Below are 13,098 nucleotides of genomic sequence, written 5' to 3'. Positions count from 1 at the left end.
TCCCTCCCCAGTAAAGCCACAAGATTCCCACAGAAACAGGCTTTGTGATTGGTTATAGCACATTTAATAGACAATAAAGTGCTTATTTAGAAATCAATAGATAGTTAACTAAATGCTATGCAACAGCAGGAGAAAATGATCTTTTAGTGATATACACCAGCTTAACAAAAACCTTTCACTTGTCCATATATCATAGTGAGACTGCCGAAAAACATTCAAGAGAGCAGCAGCAAGGAGAAAGACAAAAGGCTCTTCTTAATACCTCATTCAGACATGCACAGTATAAACCATACATACTGAAAAGTGAAAAGGCTGAGAAATGTTGTTTTTGATCATAGATATTAAAAAGTGCAAAATTTAAAAATCGCATGACATCCTTCAACAAACTCGTCAATCTAACATAATCCACGATAGACTGCCTGACAACAAGTAGACAGACAAGTAGTAGAAAGGAGAGAGAAGTGGTGCACTAATGTCTTCTACTGATGTACTGAAAAGACTAAAGCTTCTTGGCTCTCTCTCGTCATTGAGTGTTCCTGGTCCATTTCAAATGGCAACAGCCAAGCATGTATGTTTGTATGCTTGTTTGTCTGTGGGCACGAGTGTGTTATTGTGTGTAAATTTAAAAGTCACTGAGGATGGAGATGTCAGCAAATTCTTTGCGATATCGATGAGAATAGAGAGAAAGCAGGAACGCCCATTTTAAACTCATGAAGCTCCACACACATGACAGGTACAGACTGGTGGGATCTGTGAGGGCTGTACACACACACACACACACACGCACACACACACACAAGGAGAAAGTAAAACAGTTTTTGAGTTTAATGACCTAAATGTTATAAATACAATTCAATTTCAAGCATTCATGAGTTTCATGAGCTTCAGAATGGATCTCTACTCACATTCTTTGCGGGAGATGGCGACACAGAGGAAAGAGATGAACACCGCGATGGACAACACAGAGAAAATTACGCCCATAACCAGGAAAAACCTCAGTCCCTTTAACCATGTTCTCCAGTAGTCCTGAAGGTACATTATATGTGTGACCAGAGCCCATAGTGCCAAAACTCCTGAAGAAATACATAAACACAATGAGCAATATAAAGTTCAAAACACATAACTGACAATTTTCAATCAGCAATTGCTGAGAAAACTACAAAGAAATGGCAAGTAACTTTGGTTTTGCATGCATGACTGAATCCATGACTCTGCATTCATTATTGCTTTGTCATTATCCCATGCATGAAAACTGCTGTGTTCCTGTTTGATTCTATTTTCTCTCAGTTCTGCATGTGCTGTTAGATTAGCAGAAGAGCATGCTGTGATATTACACAACAAAGTAGAATCTCCCTGACCAACACCACCATATTTCCATTTTAAACCCAGCGGTTTATATGGGTAGGGTGTTTATTAATACTAAAACTATAAATAATAGGTTAGTTCATCTGAAATTTCCAGCAGTGTGATATGCTTTAGAATTCTTGTCTAATTATCATCATCCATGCTGTTTTTGAGTGTTTGTACATACTGCAGGACCATTTAAGTGAACTGCAAAAATGCTGATTTAAAGCAGTGAGCAGTTACAGCATCTGAAATATACTTTCCTTTATAATTTTTAACCTAAAATGTGTTGAAGTAGTTAATGGACATATGCTTGGTCAACCGTCCAATAACAGAACAGACCAAAATTCTGCTAAATCATGCCATTTATTTGTAGCCGAAACTAGCCTGACCAAAGTGTAATACTCAAAGTTCAGCACAGACTCTGCAAAACTATATTGCTCTCTCTTGCACAACACAAACTCAAAGACTGTTGAAGGTCACAGCGATGGGTCAAAGTGCACTGAAGAACGGACATTTAGTGAGGCCAAAATCTCAAAGCTTTTGCTTGTATTTGTTAAGTTAAAGATGTCATACCCTTTGCATCCCAAACACCATTATATTGGACAAATATGATTTAGATATGGAAAGAATTAAGTTGTCAGACCAACTTCTGGGCGTTTCTACACAACTTGCTGAATGTATGGAATGGGTATCTATGGAAGGATTTGTGTGAAATACTTTTCAAATGTTTGGGGTCCATAACATTTTTTCATGTTTTTGAAAACATTCTCTTATGCTCACCAAGACAGCATTTATTTGATCATAAGCACTGCAATATTGTCAAATATCATTTCAATTTTAAATAACTATTTTCTATTGTAATGTATTTCAAAATGTAATTTATTGCTAAATTCAGTTTTGGGCAGCCATTATTCCAGATGATATCTTCAGAAATGATTCTGATATACTGATATGCTAAATATGTATTTTATATATATATATATATATATATATATATATATATATATATATATATATATATATATATATATATATATATATATATCAATGTAAAATTATTTACTGTCACTTTTGATCAATTTAATGCATCCCTTCTGAGTAAAAGTAAAAATCTTACTGGCTCCAAACTTCTTAATGGTAGTGTATGTTATGCATTTCAGTATTTAGTGATCCCACCTTTTTCATCTATAGATTTTGGGTAGATTTTTCATTATAAAATGTGTTATTGTAACTGTAACTGTTGTTAAATAAGGGAAAAGGTTTGGTCAGCAGCATTTTAAACTACATTGTCCATATTACACACAATGTTTGAAAACTAATTCTGGACCATTAATAAAAATGTGTTAACTACTCCAGGAAAATTACATATGAAGCAACTTGTTGATTAGTCACTTAAATACAGGTTAAATATTTAGTGTATTAAACCTGCATTCATTAACACACCATCCAACAAACATGTTGATAATTTACTTACAGTGGACACAGCTTTGATCACTTCCACTAAAACTGATAACAAATTTTAAATCTATAAAATTAATGATTTTTTTTATAGATTAAAATATAACATTTCTTGTGCCGCACATTTGACAATTAAATAAAAACAATAAGTTATAAGGGAATAATAGTTCCCTTACAGAAAAAAACTGAATAATAATAATAATAAAAAAAACTTCCCCATCTCAGAACTCGAAAGAATACTTAAAAGTTACTTTAAGTTTCCTAACTGGATGAAAGGCACACACAAAAAAAAAAAATAGCAGCAATAATTACTTTAAATACATTTCAAAACACAACAAAATTATGTTTTTCGTCGTGTCCTAAAACTAGAGCTTTGCCAACCTAGAAAACATTTAGGCATCAGAGGCGCGTTTATGATGCCCAAAAATGCTGTCTAGGTAGGCAGCTCACCTGCGTTTGAAACACTACCAAAGAATTTAAATTACGTTGATTTACCGGATAATCCACCCATCGCGGCTGTCCACGGCTGTTTGTAAGCGATGTTCCACACCAGAAACGCCGAAAATCCCATCAACATCCCAACACACGAGTAGCCCACGCTTAAATATGTCTTATTGATCGCCATTCTTGCCGTCAAATCCAAACCTGAATGAATAAAGAAAATATTATTTAGAAATCCCAAAACAACAGAGAATTATCCAGATACTAAAAATAGTTGTTGTGGAGCCTCCGCTCTTTTGACCTGGAGACAGCGTTGATCCAGCTGCAGCAACAGCTGATGAATGTCATTCACCGGGCTTTTATGAAGGAAAGTAAGACCGCCTCAAACGATCGATACACATTTACTGCTCCATAACCCGCCGTGTGTTCTTGTTGCTCTTCGCCGAGGTAACGTTAAAGCACAAGAGCAAAAGTGAAATTATGCCTCCGTGTAACAGCGACCCCTACGGGGATGGATGAAAATGACACGTCTTTTACGACAGATTGATGTGAGGCTTGAATGTGCAAACCAATAAGCGAACTAAAATGTTCCAAAAATGATATGTAACATTAAGAGAAGCTTGCATTAAAATAGTTAAGATTAAATAATGCCAAATCAGGTTATGTGAGAAACAGTACGTTCATGTAAGATTAAATTTATATTATCTAAGTCTATTTTTTATTTATTAGTCGTAGTTGTATCAGTGACAGAATTGCATTAGTGTTAAAACTAAAAAAGTAGTAGTGGTATTAATAGAATTTATAATACGTGGGACTTAGAAATATAGCTAGTGGTTGCAAAAGCAGTATTTAAAAAAAAAAAAAACTTCAGGTTTTTGACAGTTTACATTTATTCCATTTAATAATATTTATTTTTCTACACTTTTTTTTCATATACTCAGTCAAATGTTTGGTAATTCTACTATGTCTGCACTGGAGGTCACCAAAACTTTAAATTTGGTACTGTCATGCACGGTTTCTCATTCTAATTTATTATGTCTGTGGAGTAGTATCAGTACTAATACAGCCAGTCAACTTTAGTTTACCTGCTACTCATGTAAACTTGCATTTTTCCGCTTTGAGCACTGGACATACATTAACAAATCAATATAGAATTTTTATTTATTTTTTTTTCATCTGTCAACTTTATTGTAGAAAACCAATAATAGATTTTCTCTGTACATTTAAAAAAACGGTTTCACATTAATACTCAACACTTTTTTGGGTCCTGTAAACATTGTGAAATCTTGGTAGTCAATCTTTAACACTGAGATATGTGAGAAACATAGACATCAACATTGGCTAACACACATAGAGAAGAGACCATTGGAACAGCCACACTAAAAAGTGTTTTAATACTCATTGCTTAGAAAATGTTTTTGAAATATTTTTGCAAAATAAACAATATTTTCCTGATATACAATATGTGGCTACATTCATGCGAATGAAAGTGAAGATAGAACTGCAGAACTATGAACAATGTATAAATCTAGTGATCAGCATTAAGATCTATAAAAATCAGAATGACACAGAAAATCTGAAAACACAGACTGTGCAGCTGTCAGGAGTCTTGAGGCTGCATCAGGAAGTTGTAAAGACATTGTATACTAAAAAAGTCAGAGTGTCTTTCATGTCTAGAGAAAAGGGCAGACAGAGAGTGCATATTACAACATCCAGTCACAAGGGCACTTAAGGGACCTCTGGTTCACATGCCTGCATCCCCCACATCATGACGTCTTAATCAGAGGTGATGCTCTGGATCATGGCCTCCTCAACAATGCCAGAGAGAAGTGTTAGATCCTTGTACTGGATCCAGTCCTGCTCTCTCACACCCCATACAGTGCTCTCCGGCTGCAATATAATATTTCCACAACATTACCAGAATGTTGATGAGCACTAGATTACAGACTGGTTCATTAAAATGAACAATGAATTATTCATAAAAGCTAATAACAATAAATGATAAGAACAAATTCACAAAAAAAGGACAGAGAAAGCACTAATCTCGTCCATATGAGCTATTCATTGAAAAACTTCCCCACAGCCACAAATCAGTCTCTAATTCTATTTCAAAATGGCACCGCACACTAGGTTTGAAGGCGAAGCTAAACACAACTAGTTTTTTAGAACGTACGTGACTTGCAAAGTGTGAATATATACGAAAGCATGAATGAGCCATAATGTAAAGCATCTTATCAATATATATTACTATTATTTACTACTATAAATTCCTATTTTTGAAAAACTCTCTTATGCTAAGGCTGCATTTATTTGATCAGAAATACAGTGAAGCAGTAATAGTGTGCAACATCACTATAATTTATAAGAATTGATTTATAAGAATATATTTGAAAATGTAATTCAATCCCTGTGATGCAAAGCTGAATTTTCAGCAGTCATTATTTCAGTCTACAGTTTCACACGATCCTTCAGAATTCATTCTAATATGCTGATTTGTTGCTCAAGAAACATTTACTATTATTATTATCCATGTAAAAAAAAAGTTGTACTGCTTAATATTTTTGTGGGAAACTGTGATACATTTTTTCAGGATTCTTTGATGAATAAAAGGTCCAAAAGAACAGTATTTGTTTGAAATAAAATAATCTGAAGCATTCTAAAATGTCTTTACTTCCACTTTTGACCAATCTATCCATGCTGAACAAAAATATTAATTTCTTTCAACAAAAAATAAAATAAAAAAATTACACAGTGGTTTACTTAATGGTGATAGAACCACCAAACTTCTGATTTCAAGCCCTGTTCCAAGTTGCAAGAAACTCCTTAAGTTAGGAAAACCCTTAGACTGCTATTCCATACAACCTTAAGCAAACTCTATAACTCACCGTTTCTTCTTCTTTGTCAGTGTATATAAGGATCACATCTCCCTTTTCAAACTGCAGAAGCACACCTTCATCTGAGTCCTGACTCTGCAGAGCAACAGCCTGAAAACAAAATCCAAACAAATACAAATGATTACCTACACAAATACAAATCAATGACAGTCTCAACCTCTCCAAAGACACTGTACCTTATAGAGGAAGCCAGGAGGATTTTCATACTCTGTGTTTTGGACTTTCACATCTTCGCTGCATCCCGTGGTATTTTGATCAGTCTCTCCTTCATTTTTCTTGGAGGTGCTGGATCTTCGAGGGGTTGGAACAGGTGTAGATTTGTCTGTGGTGTCTGATAAGGGCTTTCCCTCATTGTCTCCATCTGTAGATGTTTGGTGGGTTTCTTCCGACGATGCTGCTGATTTAGTTTCCTCCTCTTCTCCGTGCTCAGTGGACACTGAATCTTGATGTTCCTGGCCGTTCGCTTGCACAGACTCATCATTGGTAGTTTCTGATGTGTTTTCAGTGACTCCTTCAGACCGAACCCCTTCACCCTCAGAACACAAAGACCGCCGCTTGGGTGTGTTGGGTTCACTGTCAAAAGAGTTTGACTCCGAGTCTGATATTTCAGACGCTGTGCTTCCTGTGCTCTTTGAGGGAGTGTCTGAGCATGTGTCCGTGTGTGTGAGCGTGCTGGGCATGCTGGGCATGCTGAGTTTGCTCAAGGCTGGATGATCAGGAGGGAAGGCGGTGTTACAGGGGATGGGTGCAGAGATCGTAACAGACTTTCTCTTCTTTGATTTAGAGCTAGACACAAGAGGAATAAAACAAGACACATAAAAAGACAATACAAACTATGAAAATTCTTAGATTTGCCTTTAATTGGTAAAATATCTTCCTGCTTTTAAGGACATGCAATATACAATAGTCAGAAAAAGTATAGCATAGATGATGTTCATCGTGTTTCATTAAGCTGGGAACCACAGAGTGTACAAATACTTTACCCACAAATATTTTTCAGAAAAAGTGCTTTTGCTATCCTTTTTAAAATCATTTTCTTCTTTTATGCAATGCCATTTATTAATTTTAAGTAGGGCTCAATAGTCTAAACTTTGGGGCCACTGTAGTAGATCTTTATAGAAATTAAGTATTTGCAAATACATTACCTGTCAAGGCCTTTGATGATAAAGGGTTTGGTGGAGTGCTGATCCTCAAGCTTCTTCATCATATTATAGATGTTATGATTCAACTGAAACATGAAATTAAATTGTCAATCAGCAACAATGTACTCATTAAACATTAAACGGTGTTAACTGAAAAGCAATATCGTAAGTCACACTGAGGTGTAGTTTTTAAGTTAAATAAGTTAGACAGAAAGAAAGTCCATCCAAGAAGTACTCTAGGCTTATAGTTTGCTGTTGTAATGTAAAAGAATGAGCATCACAGTAAAATAATAATGATATATTCATACCATACTCATTTCCTTGTAGAACACATCCCGTAGGTTTGAGATGTTCTGGAACATGGTGACATAGCAGCTTATACGGCTGAAAGCAGGAAGAGAGTGTAGCCAAATTAAGTTACCATCAGTATATATACATTTTTTTTTTTTTGGTGGAGACCTCAGCGACAGGAAGGAGTTGTCTGAACGCATTCATCTCTTTTATCTCATTTTTGTTAATAAAGCTGTACTAACCTCTGATAAAGAACAGGCAGCTCCTCTCTCAACTCTTTGTTAATGTCTTCAAATACCTCCTGCGCTTTATTGAACTCCTCCTCAGCCTGAAAATAATCAGCATCAACGGTCATACAATTTAGTTGAGCTCTAACCATAAACCATTTCTAAAATGGGATATTTAAATTGATCAAATGTTGGCTGACCTTTGATATTTTGGCCTCATCTCTCTTCTTGGCGTTCTGTAGCGCCTCCAGATGATGTCGAGCTGAATCGTAGTCAACCAGCTTCCTTCCTCGTTTAGCCACTCTTTCCTGCAAGATCACAATATTAGAAAAAAATTTAAAGCTACAGTAACTTTTTAAGAATTACATTTCAAGTACCATGTAAACACCATGTGAATTTGCTATTAATTCACCACCAAGATGCCATCACTAAAGCTGTAACTAATGAATATATAATATAACTATTAAGTATTTTCAGTATCAAAAGGCATGAGAAAACTTCAGCTAACACCTAACTTGTCAACGTTAAAACCGTCATTAAATACTAACCCTGACAAGCTTGCAAAAACACTGAACAGACTTAAACTATAGATAGTGAATAAATAATTGCAATCATTCTAGCTTATTCAGGTCTGTAATTAAGCAATTGCACAAACTTTGACATCATTGAACTGTCCGGTATAATTCTCCATTGTTCGAACAACTTGATCGCTCAGCTTCTCCTCGTAGTCATTCCACAGGAGATCCTCACTCTGTAATTTAAAGCCAGAGAGATGGTGAAGACAAGGAGGGCAGAGATTTTTACTATGAAATGTCACAAAAGAGGCCTGGTTTACCTCCATTATGACAGTCAGATCTTCTACACCGTGCCAGTCTTGTTCATAGATATCTTTAAGAGTCTGGGACAGGCGCTTGGATGATTCATGCATCACTGAGAAACAAAGAGTGTACAAAACATCATGTGACAACTTCTTTTTAAACTGTTACACAATCTGGCAGTAGTCCTAAAAATCTGCATCTACCCCTGACAAGTCATTATAAGTTACAGAGATATGACTATATATTAGCAAGAAATTATGAAATCAACAATATTTTATAGTAGTCATCAAGCACTGAAAAGCATACACTATTTCAAAGAAATTCATTATATTAATAATTCTATTCAATGAAAAGTCCAAATGTGATCTTTATACACATTCTCTGAGAATCCAATCTTTAGCATTACTAGTGCCATGCTCTACCAGTTAAGATACAGAAAGATACTCTACACCTTCAGAAACACTTAATGCTTATTCCTTTGTTTAGTATATGGATGAATAATAAATGAACTTTTTTTTTAGATAGCAAAATTCAGAGAGGTAGCACTGATTTTAGATGCTGACAACCAATTCATCTATTTAGAACACCTGGGGGCTAAAAACACAAGCGGTGGCTTTGGATTCCATCAAAACTATGCGTATGGTTTGAGCAATAAGACCACAAACTTCTTTAGTCTTCCTCAATCTCAGTATCTCTTTCATATTTGCATAAACCTCTGCAAACTGACATCTGGGCAGTGCGCCCACAATTCAAGAAGGAGCGTCAACTATTCTTTTACACAATAAGCATTTTCAGTTCCATTAATAAGAGACATTCACTTCCCCAAATGCTGAATCAGAAAAACCCAACCAAAACTATTTTTGTCGATTTATCTTCTCATGCTTAAAACAAGACACCATCTCACTTTTACTTTCACCCTGCCGCCAACAGGCCAACCAAAATATATCTGAGCACAATTAGCAAGCAATTATAAACTGTGCTATTCACTTAATCGGAATCTTTTTTTAAAACAAGTATCAAGATTCATGGCTGTACTTGATCAATTAAGAGTGAAGTACCTTTAACAGCATTGTGGTAAGCTTTAACATCCTTATAGAGTCGGATGCCATCTCCCTGGGAAGAGAAAAGAAATTACTTGTTGTCTAAAGGCAAAAGGTTTAAGTTTTTTTAAAATATTTTTTGATGAAAGTGAATTTTTAAATATGCATTAAAGACCTTTAACAGGCATATTTTGGGAAATGGAAATTTTTCAGAATCAAAATAGAAAATGTGTAGGTGGTAAGGAAATTACTTGCTTTAGATTTGATGCACTTTCAGATGCCATGGATTTTACTATTGAGGGTCATTAAAGCTGTTGTAAATGGTTCTTTAAAAATCTAAAAATTTTCTATTCTATAAACTATTTTATTTATGGTTTAAAAAGAAAGCTCTTAAATTATTAGGTTGATTTGATTGCATCTATAGAGCGTAAACCCATCTAACATAATTAAACAAATACAATACATTCTTAGTGGAGCAACACATCCAAGACATGGAATAGAATGGAATGTTGTCAAGTGAGAAACTAGGTCAACGCTAGACTAATATGATAAAGTTTGTGAGTGTTAACAATGAAATGTGGTACCAATCCAAAATAGAATTTTAAAAGGGCTTCCTGGAGTTGGTTGAGAGCATAAACCTTATCAGAAAAGAGCCAGAAAAGGTCAGCCTCTGCTACTGTACTGCACACAGCAGCAGTAACATTAACATTTTCAAAAGGTGGAGTTTCCTGTGCAACTTTCAATGATAATTCTTTCAGTGTTCGTATAACACAATTCACCTAATGCAGTCCCGTTAAATCAAAATCTAGGTGGGTGCATGTTTGTCCTTCTCTCAGACATATACTGTTGAAGTACCTGCTGTTTGTTCAAGTTGGCAGAGCACTCCTCAAACTGCTCATCTTTTGTCTCCATGGTTTTCCCCAGCTTCTGCAGGACCTACAACCAACACCATCATCAAGACTCACTACTGATCAATCATTTCAAATGAACAATCAAACATGATATCAGGCAGAGGAACAAGAGTTGTCACTGTATGGCCACTGAAACGTGACTCGCCAAGCGGTTCCACATTTATTCTTGAAATATCAGTTGCAGCAATTGTTCCTTGTGCTCAGGAAAGGTCAGAAATGCCCAAGGGATGTATTTAGCAAACATAAAAAAATAGTGATTTGAAGTTAGGAAACACTACTAAAGTGTGCAGTCTACTAAACAGTATAATTTAGAAGAGGAGGTAAGCTTAGGGAGGAAGTGAATGAGGACAGGAAGTGGCAATCTTTGTGTTCACACCAGTGCATTTCAGAAAGCTCTACAACTCACAATATTGTCCTATCTTGTGAACATTTGTACAAGTTTGCTTTAGGGCTCTAAACATTTTGGAGCAAATGTGTTGGATACTCACACACAAAATACACATTCAGAGCAGCATGACATGAGAGCCAAGGTCCTGAGCTCACAAAAAAACCCCACCTACCTTCTCTTGTGCTCGGTTCATTGATTTCTGAAAGCGTTTGGCCAGGATGCCTGCTCCCGTGCCAATGTTGCCCCCAATGTTGGCACCTAGTTTTCCCTCTGCCATGTTCACTTCTGATCTGCTGTCACACAAGCGATCCTTCTCTCTGATGTCTCAGCGCTTCCTTCTATAAACTTACGGTTTCTGGGCGGAGTGAGCAGAGCGAGTGGGTGTCAACGCGTGATACAGTTAGTTTGTCCTTGAACAAAAGTGATTCTGGTAGCTACACTAGACAAATGCGTACTAGTTTTAAAGACTGAAACTTATAGGACCCCACGTCACGGCGGTAACAGTTACATTAACTGATTGTGCAACAAAATATTATTCCACCGTCTGGCCAAACGTGTTTGGTTAATTGTCATCGACGTGCGACTGCATCATGAAGAAGTCAACTTGTCATCAGTGTTTCCTAATAAAAGTGACGGCGACGTTTGGATAAATACGTGTAAAACAAAAAACTTCTGCCTGCACTCTGAGTTCTTCTATGAGTGCTTGACACTTTGGAACTGTTAATGTTATCACACCCGCTCGAGCATTTTATACAACAATATAAAACTCCTTATTAATTGACTAACGGTGATATAGCCTAGTTTCTAGAGTGTAAAATAGAATTCGGAATAGCATACTAGAATACTTTCTACCATAAAGCAGTTAGTATAGTAGGCTATGTTAGTACGCAGTTTTTAAAATATTGAAAATAAATCATTAAATATGTTAACAATATAAAAAAGACCCACACAGTATGTTTGTTTAATATTCTTTCTTTCAATTTCTCCTGTGTTTGTTGTAGCCTACGAGATATTAGGCCTACTCCGTTGCATTACAAATCCCATAAATACCACTCCATATGCAAATAACAAGCCAAATCTGAGATGAGATCTACATTAAACTATTTGTTGTAGCCTAATCTACAAGAAGCAGATAGAATTTCAGCTGTTATTTGCAGGCTAAGGAACTCTCTAGTTCTCTGTTTCTCTGCGCTGAAACATTATACTGTTTACACTATATCCACAGACAACAATATTTGTATTGTTATGGCAAAGGTGTGGGAACAATGTATTTGCGTTGTAAATCATTTGGTGTCATAATGATTTAAATTCCCCTTTACTACATTACAATGCGTAGAATCTAGTATATATATATATATATATATATATATATATATATATATATATATATATATATATATATATATATATATATATATATATATATATAACTAGATTCTATGCATATATATATATATATATATATATATATAAATCAATCAATCATTGTGTTAAAATATAATAGTCAGACTCCAAACTCCATCAACTCAGTATTAAACATAGACTCAAACTGTAGGCTACCATATCAGTACAAATAAATATTTATTTGTGTGAGAGTGGCTATTATTAGTGGCTGGGCATTCTGGGTCTCACAATTACATAAGCAGCATTATATAAGCCTTAAGCATAGTCAGCTCCCCATCAGTTATTTAAACTGCTCAGGGCTTACATTTTTAATTCAATATGATAGAGCATAGCAGCTCTGTAAGTCTTTACCCCGCACTTTACCCTACCTTTACTGTTACTGGGGCTGTTAATAACACTGGATTTAAACAAATACAGCATTAAGTACTGCTCTAAAGTCACCACAAGGTGGCAGTGATGGTCATCTTTAATTGAATACCATTCATTTACTGTAATGTAAAAGCAATGTGATTTTTTGGATTTAGATAATTTATAAATCATTTAATTGACAAATCACACACATGCATGTTTTGTTGTATTTAACATTTGATTCAACAGTACAGTGCCCGTCAACTGAATAACTTTCCACTTGCTAATTAGATGATCTGTTCCTTTTACCTAGAAGCATTCAAGATGTGAGACAGAGAGAATGATGAGTCAGGGCGGTGTATCAGATATTTCACTTGGCACAGCTGGTT

The 13,098-nt window shown here is 35.5% G+C and overlaps 2 protein-coding genes across 2 annotated transcripts; both read right to left on the bottom strand.

Annotated features, from left to right (window-relative positions):
* Positions 1 to 48: 48 nt before the first annotated feature.
* On the bottom strand, positions 49 to 3,722 carry slc48a1b (solute carrier family 48 member 1b). The gene is made up of 4 exons (XM_019095808.2): positions 3,548 to 3,722; positions 3,301 to 3,450; positions 906 to 1,073; positions 49 to 759 (listed from the first exon to the last, which is right to left on the bottom strand). Exons 2-4 carry the CDS (start codon positions 3,428 to 3,430, stop codon positions 623 to 625), a joined length of 435 nt encoding a protein of 144 aa, XP_018951353.1. The 5' UTR covers positions 3,431 to 3,450; positions 3,548 to 3,722; the 3' UTR covers positions 49 to 622.
* A 688-nt stretch (positions 3,723 to 4,410) lies between these two features.
* LOC109080786 (bridging integrator 2-like) lies at positions 4,411 to 11,562 on the bottom strand. Its single transcript, XM_042758521.1, has 12 exons — positions 11,130 to 11,562; positions 10,514 to 10,594; positions 9,677 to 9,731; positions 8,636 to 8,730; positions 8,456 to 8,551; positions 8,001 to 8,108; positions 7,816 to 7,901; positions 7,591 to 7,666; positions 7,286 to 7,368; positions 6,317 to 6,926; positions 6,132 to 6,230; positions 4,411 to 5,136 (listed from the first exon to the last, which is right to left on the bottom strand). The coding sequence occupies exons 1-12, from the start codon at positions 11,232 to 11,234 to the stop codon at positions 5,023 to 5,025; spliced, it is 1,608 nt and encodes a 535-aa protein (XP_042614455.1). The 5' UTR covers positions 11,235 to 11,562; the 3' UTR covers positions 4,411 to 5,022.
* Positions 11,563 to 13,098: the final 1,536 nt, after the last annotated feature.

The sequence above is a fragment of the Cyprinus carpio genome, chromosome A6 (assembly GCF_018340385.1).
Source record: "Cyprinus carpio isolate SPL01 chromosome A6, ASM1834038v1, whole genome shotgun sequence".
Classification (NCBI taxonomy): Eukaryota; Metazoa; Chordata; class Actinopteri; order Cypriniformes; family Cyprinidae; genus Cyprinus; species Cyprinus carpio.
This window is presented reverse-complemented; position numbering and strand designations above follow the sequence as displayed.

Excerpts from the sequence above, each read along its gene's own strand:
- slc48a1b (XM_019095808.2), bottom strand. The coding sequence starts at position 3,430 with ATGGCGATCAATAAGACATATTTAAGCGTGGGCTACTCGTGTGTTGGG. Across the intron at positions 1,074-3,300 it reads CGCGATGGGTGGATTATCCG|GAGTTTTGGCACTATGGGCT; the intron begins GTAAATCAACGT and ends GTATTTCTTCAG. Across the intron at positions 760-905 it reads CGCCATCTCCCGCAAAGAAT|CCCTCACAGATCCCACCAGT; the intron begins GTGAGTAGAGAT and ends GTGTGTGTACAG.
- LOC109080786 (XM_042758521.1), bottom strand. The coding sequence starts at position 11,234 with ATGGCAGAGGGAAAACTAGGTGCCAACATTGGGGGCAACATTGGCACG. Across the intron at positions 7,667-7,815 it reads CTGCCTGTTCTTTATCAGAG|CCGTATAAGCTGCTATGTCA; the intron begins GTTAGTACAGCT and ends TCCTGCTTTCAG. Across the intron at positions 5,137-6,131 it reads CTGACAAAGAAGAAGAAACG|CCGGAGAGCACTGTATGGGG; the intron begins GTGAGTTATAGA and ends ATTATATTGCAG.